Source organism: Phoca vitulina, unplaced genomic scaffold, assembly GCF_004348235.1.
Source record: "Phoca vitulina isolate PV1807 unplaced genomic scaffold, GSC_HSeal_1.0 scaffold58, whole genome shotgun sequence".
Lineage (NCBI taxonomy): Eukaryota > Metazoa > Chordata > Mammalia > Carnivora > Phocidae > Phoca > Phoca vitulina.
In genome coordinates, this window is record NW_022589761.1 from 7,189,892 (window position 1) to 7,199,484 (window position 9,593).

The 9,593-nt window shown below is 41.4% G+C and overlaps 1 protein-coding gene across 1 annotated transcript in view; it reads left to right on the forward strand.

The window, feature by feature from the left end:
- The window catches only part of LOC116623213, a 56,505-nt gene that overhangs the window by 43,666 nt on the left and 3,246 nt on the right, over positions 1-9,593 (forward strand). The window contains exons 7-9 of the mRNA XM_032390153.1: positions 456-541; positions 2,490-2,616; positions 3,742-3,840. Of these exons, the coding sequence (XP_032246044.1) occupies positions 456-541; positions 2,490-2,616; positions 3,742-3,840 (312 nt within the window). The remainder of the gene's footprint in view (positions 1-455; positions 542-2,489; positions 2,617-3,741; positions 3,841-9,593) is intronic.

A 9,593-nucleotide genomic window follows, 5' to 3' on the forward strand; every position in this document is an offset into this window, starting at 1 on the left:
AGGAGGAGATTGTGGGAGCCCCCAGTTTATGGCTGGTTGGTCAGAAGTACTGATGGCCAGGGATTTCAGTTTGGCTTCTGGAGTGAGGAGCAGCCTTATGGGATTGACCCCTTAAGCTGTGAGAGCAAAGCATCTCACTTCATACTTGTATGTATGTGTTGGGGAGGGATACCTGGGGAAGCTGTGCTCCCCAGGGCTTCCTAGGTATGCCCCTATACTAAAGGTGTGAGATACCCTGGAAAACTGGCACCCTCTGAGGTCCTGTTAAGGATCATGGGGATTAAGGAAAAATCTGGCATGAATTCCTTCTGCCACAGCTGTATTCCATTGGATTTGAAGGAAGGCTAAGATTTTTCCAACCTCCCTCAAAGAGGTGAAATAAAAGTAGTTCCAAGGTGCTTATTCTGTGGGCTCTGAGGCAATCATGACCTCATGGCTTCTTTTTCCGTCTCTAGCTCTGCCTTCTTTGGACTCTGCACATCTCCAGGAGAAGAACCCAGAAAACCGATCAGTCCTGACAGTTCTAAAAAACATGCCCCATGTGAGTTGCTATTTCATGTTTCCTCCTTCGAGCACAATCGTTTGTTGTGTGATGTGAACACCAGATTTATTTATCCCCAAATTTCCTGCCTGCCTTAGTTGCCTAAGGGAACTGCTCCCCAATTTTTCCCATTCCAGTGACTGATCCTAGCAAAGAGCTCCATTCTCTAAATGCTTTTCCCCTCACCAGACAGTGTTTAGGTGTTTTTTTCCAGCTCATTCTACATATTTTATATGCACAGTCTTCTGCCAGGAGCCCTAAGGAAGCAGAAATGTCTCCCCTTAAGAGCAGTATTAGTATAATGGTTTGGTGAGGTAGTTACAGGGGACCCATAACAAACTGATCTCTACAAACCTAGGTTTCCCACTGGGAAGTGACAGCATTTCTGCTGGATGTTCCAAGTCTCAGTGTGTGATGACATTTTCTGCGAGGCTTTTAAGATTGGGTGGGGAACTAAAGTCTGAGAAGGAAGAGATCTTGCCTCTTGTATAGTTTCCTGTTGATGCTGTAACAAATTATTACAAACTTAGTGACTTAAAACAACCCAAGTTTATTATCTATACTTCTGGAGGTCAAAGTCTGAAATTGGTTTTACAGGCTAAAATCAAGGTGTTGGTAGGTCTGTGTTCTTCTGGAGGTTCTAGAGGAGAATCTATTTGCTTGCATTTTTCCAGCTGCTGTAGGCTGCCCACATTCCTTGGCTCATGGCTCCCTTCCATTTTCAGAGCCAGCAATCATCATTCTGACTTCTGCTTTCATTATCACATCTCCGTCTCTGACTCTTCTGTCTGCCTCTGTTACTTAAAATACCCTTATGGTTACATTGGGCCCAACCAGATAATCCAGGATAATCTATCCATCTAAAGATCCTAATCACATCTACATTTGTCATATAGGGTTACAAATTCAAAGGTTCAGGGATTCAGATGTGGACATCTTTGGGGAGCTGTTATTCCATGTACCACAACCCTCTTGCCCAGGAACCAATGAGAGGATGATCAGCAGTCAGGTTTACCTTGGAGTTGGCCAGAATGTGTCTGTGATTCCTATAGCACCTAGATTGGCATCCATCAGCTTGCACAAAAGGAGGTAGAAATAAAATCTGCCAAATGCCTACTCTCTTGAAAACTGTAGATTCTTAGGGCTCAGAGACATTAGAGAACTTAATTGAAATACTCCCAAATAAGCAGATCATTTCATCCATAAAATGGAAATATCAATTATATTCTGTGACATAATATTGTGACTTGAAGAATTTGAATCTTCAAAAAATTCTTTTTTTAAAAAAGATTTTATTTATTTATTTATTTGTTTAGAGAGAGAGAGTGTGTGTGTGTGTGTGTGTGTGAGTGGGAGGAGGGGCAGAAGGAGAGGGAGAGAGAGAATCCCAAGCAGACTCCCTGCCAAGCGGGGAACGCCATAGAAGGGCTCGATCCCAGGACCCTGGGATCATGACTTGAGCTTAACTGACTGAGCCACCCAGGCACCCGCCCCAAATTCTATGTTTGGCCTAGAGATTTATTAAAAATTATTTGGAAATATGTCACTAAATTTGTTTACATTTTTCTTCAAGGGGAGAAGAGAAGGAAAGAACTCATATTTATTGAGAATTACTGTTTTTTGAGAATTTGAAAGCTTAATATTCTGTGTGACTGCATATACCATTTCATTTAATTAGAGAGCTACATTCATCTGGCCTTTTGTATTCCTGGATTTTTCTGGATAATAGAATTATCCTATTTTACATAGGAAATTTTATCTTCCTCTCTAGCAATAGGAGTGATCATGGATCATGTTGACACCATAGTTCAGGCACCTAATTTCCTTTAATGTTACAAGGTGTTCAGCCATGACCTATTTACTGTGTCATCCCCTTCCTTCATGCCCTCCTCTTTTTACCTCAGAGTCATTGTCATATTTTCACCAATAATAAATGGACTTGTTTCAGTGGTTGGTGACTTTCAAGGACGTGGCCATCGACTTCTCCCAGGAGGAGTGGGAATGCCTTAACTCCACTCAGAGGGCCTTGTACAGGCATGTGATGTTGGAGAACTACAGCAACCTGGTCTCCCTGGGTAAGATCATCTCCTACAATACTCAGAACTTGTCTCCCATATTTTCTGCCTGTGTCATTATGATTTTCTGGTTTTTATTCCCTAAGGAAAGGTTTGAGTTTTTTGGAGATAGAAGTGTAACCGAACTCGAGTAGTTCACTGCTTGTTGTGCACCAAATTGCACACAATCCAAGGAAATGTTGAAAGTAAAGCACTTTTTATTGCTTGTTACAAGTAAGGAAACCAGGAGATCGTTCTGAAAGCATTGTCTCCCTGTGGGGTTAGTATAGGAAGTTTTTATGCAGGGCGCAGGGGCAGGGAGCTCATATGGGCACTTCTGGTCCAGTTGCACATGTCCAGCATTTCAGCGTGCCAGTGTGTACATTGTATGTTCAAAAAATGGCACAAAACTCTACTCATAGGAAGAGATCTTAGTAGTATTTTTTTTTTAAGATTTTATTTATTTATTTGACAGAGAGAGAGACAGCGAGAGGGAACACAAGCAGGGGGAGTGGGAGAGGGAGAAGCAGGCTTCCTGCGGAGCAGGGAGCCTGATGTGGGGCTCGATCCCAGGACCCTGGGATCATGACCTGAGCCGAAGGCAGACGCTTAACGACTGAGCCACCCAGGCACCCCCTTAGTAGTATTTTTTAGAATTTTAAATTCAACTAGCCAACATGTAGTACATCTCAGTATTACAGTGAGCTAAAGGTAACTTCAGGTCAGCTCAGGGGGGCTTCTGTGCAGGTCCTCAGCTCCCTTCCAGCTCAGACTGACTCACATCAGGGGCTACTGGGCTAGACACACTTAGCAAGGGGCTATCAGGTAAAACACCTACTTAGGTGTCTCCTTGGCTGGAACTGTTGGTTCTGCAAAACAAGACACCTTCCTTCCCTGCTTTTGTCCCTTCTCTTCCTCCCTTCCACTGATAGCTTTAAGACACATTTATTATTTGAATAACTTCCCCTTGCATCCTAGATAACAGAAGTAGACAGCTCCACTGTGTATGCTTTCTTATTTCTCATCCTTCAGACCTTCACATTTTCCTCTGTCACTTCCTTCAGTGTCTCTCTTTGATGACCAATGGACTGGATTTGAATCTGGGACTCCCATACCATGATCATATCCCATTTCTTTTCTTTTAAGCTGGATGTTCGATCCCTAAACCAGATGTATTTTCTTTATTGGAGCAAGGGAAGGACCCCTGGATGGTGATGAGAGCCATGACAAGAAGAAGGAGCTCAGGTGAATAAAGAGCTAGTCACATAAGAGCAGCTCTTGTTGATAATACAGCTGGTCTGTGACGTGGCAGCACTTTGAGATGTTTGTGTGAAGCTCTCTCTTCAAATGCCTGTGGAAGGAAGTCTAAGGTCTCAGCGGGAAGGTGATATCAATATGAGTTCCCAAAGGAACTTCCCTTCCAGCTCACATTTACCACTCTTCCTCTCTCATATTCCCCTTTTGTTTTAATGAAGAAACTACCTTTGGTTTCTTCCAGAGATAATTCTCTTATTTCTTTTTTAATTGAGTTGGTATCTCCAGCCAGCAAGTGTTTGTTGAGAGCTTGCTGTGTTCTTAGATTAGGATAATCAGGGATGATCTCCCAGAGGAGCTAATTTTGAACTGAGGCCTAAATGAAATTAGCCATGCCAAAAAAAAAAAAGTGTGTGTTTAGGCAGATGGAACAGAAGTGCAGAGGTCCTGAGGAAATGCTGAACTTCACTTATTTGAGGATCGGCAGGAAGGTTGTGTGGTTAGAACGAGGAGAGTGAAAGTGGAAATTAATGCTGAAGTCAGAGAAATAGGCAGAGAACAGGTCGTATAAGGCCACATAGGCCATTGCAAGGAATGAGATTTTATTCTAAGCATGATAAGAAGCCCTTGGAGGGTTTTGTGCAGGTGAGTAGGGGATCTTTGTTTAAAGATCACCCTGGGTGCTTGTGTAGAATGAGGATAAGAATGAAAGCAGGAAGATCAGTTAGAGGACTAGTTCAGGATTCCACATTAGAGATAATAGTGGCTTGGAATGGGGTTTAATATGTGAAGGTGATGAGAATGTGTTATGGTCTGGTTATATTTGATGGTAAAATTGACAGGATTTGCTGAAGGATTAGAAATAGAAAGAGGCATCAGAGTTTGGAAGCTTGCAGAAGGAAGTCAAGAGTAATGCATTTGAGATGGCCATTAAATATCCTTAATAGAGAAGTTAGATAAGCATTTAACAGCCTGTAGGATGGTAGTCAGGACTGAGGAATAAATATGAGGTTAATCTCTGGATTATGGGGTTAGATGAGATTATGGAGGGAATTGATCTAGATGGAAGTCAAGGTAAAGTCCAGGGGCTAAACCATGGGGCATTCCAGCACTTAGCTAGGAAAAGGAAAATGATCCAGCAAAGGAAATTCAGGAGTAACTTAAGTAACCTATGATCTAGGATGCAATCAGGAATGCAGAGGACTGGAAGCCAGTGACAAACACAAGGAGGGAGCGGTTAACTGTGAGAGATGCTGCTATGAGGTCAAGGAGGATGAAGGATGAGACCTGGCTATTGGATTTGGCAAGACAAAGGGTACTGGTGACCCAGACAGAGTAGGTTTGGAAATGAGAGGAATGACAACCTGATTGTAGAGGACTAAAAAGAGAATAAATAAGCCAACAATAAAAACTGTTGTGGGACAGTGACTTAACACACCAGGCAGTGTTGAGGGCCCATTTGAGGAATTCTCAAAAGTACAAATAGAGTTTTAAAATGTATTAGAAGTTTTTAATAATAGTGCTATGATAATTAGGACAAAGAAGTATGATTCAAGTTTGTATATGTAGTACTATTTCAACTGCATAAAAGTGCAAGGAAAAAAGCCTAGAAGGAAATATGACAAAAATGTTAAGTTCTGAGGGTGGGAGAGAAAGGGGGGAAAATTATTGAAAGGAAATAACAGACATCTCTTTTGAGAAGTTGTACCAGGAAGGAGTACAGTAAATGAATAGGAGCTGCAGGGTGAACCGTAGAATCAAAGGAGAGGTTGTTTTGTTTTTATTTCAAAGGAGTCTTTAAGATGGAGATAAATATTGGAGAGATGGTACAAGAGTAAGTGATCAGGGAATATGGGTGTTAGTGATCAGAAAGGATGGTTACTTGAAATTGAGATTTTGAGGGTCTTGCCATAATTGGAAATAACAAGGTCTATTATGTCTACTGTGGGGGGAAGGTAGGTGGAATGAGGTGGAGGAAAATAGTGCTTCAGAGGAAGCAGTGTGCTCAAGGTTGCAAACAGAGCAAGAGGTGAAGAGAACACACAGAAGGGAAGGAGGCTGAGGTTGCAGAGTATTTGCAGAAAGTATACTGTGAGTTCCTGAAGGCCTACTGGTTAGAGTGCAAGAGAATACTGTGTCACAATAAAAGATGTCTAGACCCAGAATAGGATGAGAGTCTTAGTGTTGAACAAGGACGCAGGAAACCAGGGCTTTCCAGGAGTATTAGGATACCCAGGTATCCCAATTCCAGGATTGGTCCTGGAGTAGTTTCTCTGGGGAAGATGAGTACTTCTTCCTATTATAACCTAAGGGTAGTGGCATTGTTGGACTAAGAGCTGATGGAAGTCAAGCCTTCCTGGGAGAAGCCAGCAATAGCAGGATATGGAGGTCTTACCAACATCCAAAGCTCTGGGGGCTTCTCTTGTAGGCTGTAGTGGGTGGAGTGGCTGTCTTAATATAAGAGAGAATTACAGGTGCAGCATTGCTGGAGTCTGGGATTGGGGACAGCTTTTCAGGAATAGCAAAGGGACGTGAAGTTTCAGGTGAGCCCTGAAAGGATGTAAAGCAGGTAGGGAGGCTGAGGGTAGAGGGAAGGAGCATTCCTGGCAGAGGCAACAGTGTACTGAAGGCCATAGGAGGATGGAGCTTGGTGTAATATGAGGTATTCAAAGAAGGCCCTTATAGTTGGAGCCTAGTGAGGGACAGATGCCAGGTGTGAGTTGGGGAGAGTCTGGCAGGGTCTAGGCCAGGAAGAACCTTCTAGGGGTTATAAAAATGACTTGGTAGAGGTGCTTGGGTGGCTCAGTTGGTTAAGCATCCGACTCTTGATTTTGGCTCTGGTCATGATCTTGAGGTCCTGGGATGGAGGCACATCATTGGGATCCGCGTTCAGTGGGGAGTCTGCTTGAAGATTCTCTCCCTCTTCCTCTGCCCCTCCTCCCACTTGGCGCACATGCCTTTTCTCCCTCTCTAAAATAAATAAATAAATCTTTAAGAAATGACTTGTGGAAAAAAAAATGACTTGTGGGTTATGAGCAGCATTTTAAAAAATATTTTGGTTTTGTTTTGTTTCTTAAAGAAAATAACAGAAGAGAAAAAAAATTTTTTTTAAATATTTATTTATTTGACAGAGAGAGACACAGTGAGAGAGGGAACACAAGCAGGGGGAGTGGGAGAGGGAGAAGCAGGCTTCCCGCCGAGCAGGGAGCCCAATGCGGGGCTCGATCCCAGGACGCTGGGATCACGACCTGAGCTGAAGGCAGACGCTTAACGAATGAGCCACCCAGGCGCCCCCAGAAGAGAAAATTTTTTAAAAATCAAAATGCATCCCATGTAGCAAAGATAATTTCATGACCTATTTGTTTTATATTTGTGTATTTGATCATAATATAATATGTATTTCTTATCTTTGAATTTTGTCCCCAAAGCATTTGCAAGCTAATGAAGAATCTTAAGTAGGACAGTGAAACAATGCAATTTACATATTTAATATATAATTCTTGACTGCCAGATGGAGACTAGAAGAAAGGGTCTCAGGACATGACTGAGTAGGTTATTGTTCAAACAAGAGGTTCACACAAGAGGTGCTTTGGGGTTTCTCACAGTGTTGCTAGTGCCATTGGGGATAAGAAACAGATTCAAGAGCAATTTAGTAGATCAGTTCAGCAGGAGTTGAGGGGGGCAAGAATGAAAGAGGTCTCCCCAAATGACTTCTGCTTTTCAGACTCCATTTTGTCATCTTCAGCCATTACCTCTTTTTCAGTTTTCTCATTTTTTCTTCCATTAATTTAATGACAACAAAAATAACAATTTAATCATGTTATTATAACATGGAGAGCAGTTGGGTCTAAACTGGATTTATTTGATCCCTTACACTGTTCCCTTAATCACCATATTCCAGTTGGGTTCTTTCCTAGTGTTTTGTAAACCATATTGTGCTTCTCTTTCAAAAACACAGTAAAAGCCAGATATCTCATCCCAGTAAATTTTGCTGACATGAGTTGATGTTAAACTGAGCTGTGTGGGTTTTTTTGTTTTTGTTTTTGTTTACAATTTCTTTCTGCTTTCAGCAAAAGCATGTTTTCCTTGGATTTCTGACTCATTTCTTTTTTTTAAAAATTTTTAGAGAGGGGAGGGGCAAAGAGAGGGTGAGAGAGAGAATCTTAAACAGGGTCCACGCCCAGCGCAGAGCCCGATGGGGGGCTCAGTCTCACAACCCTGAGATCATGACCTGAGCTGAAATCAAGAGTCAGATGTTTAACCGACTGCACCACCCAGGAGCCCCTCTGATTCATTTCTAAAGACTGTTTACATTTGATTTTGCTGATTTGTGTTGATTTTCTTTCTTAATATCATCCTCTGTGATATTCTACAGCCTATGTGCAGGGCTGTCAAGAGACTGTGCATCATGCTCCAGTCATATTGGATAGCGTTCTTCTACATTTAAAAGTTATACCTATTCATCTTTGTTCAGAATAACTTAAAACTTTCTTTACTGTGTAAACTTGTCATTCTTTCTAGAATATTTTAGAGATGCTTTTCTGGGAAATAAAACATTTGGCCTTGAGTGGAATGTACTGGGAGGAAGACCTGAAAAAATGTATAAAGGGAAAAAGAAAATATTGTGTATGCTTTCTATGTTCTGGGGAATATAAACAGGCATATTTTTTCTACACTTGTAAAGCGTGAGGAGTAGGAAGACCAACATAAACAAATGAAATATAATTCTAGAATTGGAAAAATTGAAACAAGTATAGAGATTAAGATAAAGCACAGACTCAATTAGAGTTTTCCGGGATAGTCTTTCTGAGCAGCTGCCATTTAAGTTAGGACATTTCAGACAAAAAAGAATTGGCCAGGCAGAGAGCATTTCTCGCAGATGGAACAGCATGTGAGAGTCTGAAATGGGAAAGAATTTGATATGTTCCAGGAACTTAAATAAAGCCAGTAAGGTTAGAGCATTGTTTCTGAAGATAGTAATGGTTCAAAATGAGGTCAGAAGGTAATCAAGGAATGGATCATTCAGGGGCTTTTAGTCCGTGAACAGGAATTTGGATTTTATTTGAAGTAGAAGGGGTAAACCATTGAAAGGTTTTAAGCTGTATTTTCAAACTTTTTTCTATACCAGAAGCATCTGGGGAGATTGATAAATGAAGGAAAATTTGCATTTTTAAAGTTGCTGACAAATATTGAGCATCAATATGCAAGTAATGGTTCTAGGCACTAAAAATAAAGCAGAGAATGAAGCAAAGTCATTGCTTTGATTAAGCATGGGGGAGACAGACAAGGAACTTTAAAAATAGTATATCCATTAGTAATAAATGTAATATAGGTGCAATTCCATATTGGGTGTTTTGATAATGTGACATTTGAGCAGAAAATTGAAGTGAGAGAGTAGATATCTGGGGAAAGAGCATTCCAAAAGGTAAACACAGAGGCACATGCTTGGCATTTTTGAACAGCAAGGAAGCCATTGTGGTGAGAACAGAATGAATAATTAGGAGTGGTAAGAGATGACATCAGAGAAGGGCAAACTCATGTAGAGTAAGGTCTTGTGGGCCCTAATAAGTAAGGACTTTGGGTATTATTCTGAGATGGTAAACTCTTAGAAGATTTTTGCAGGGGAGTAATGTGATATGAATTACATTTTTTTAAAGATTTTATTTATTTATTTGACAGAGAGAGACAGCAAGAGAGGGAACACAAGCAGGGGGAGTGGGAGAGGGAGAAGCAGGCTTCCCGCT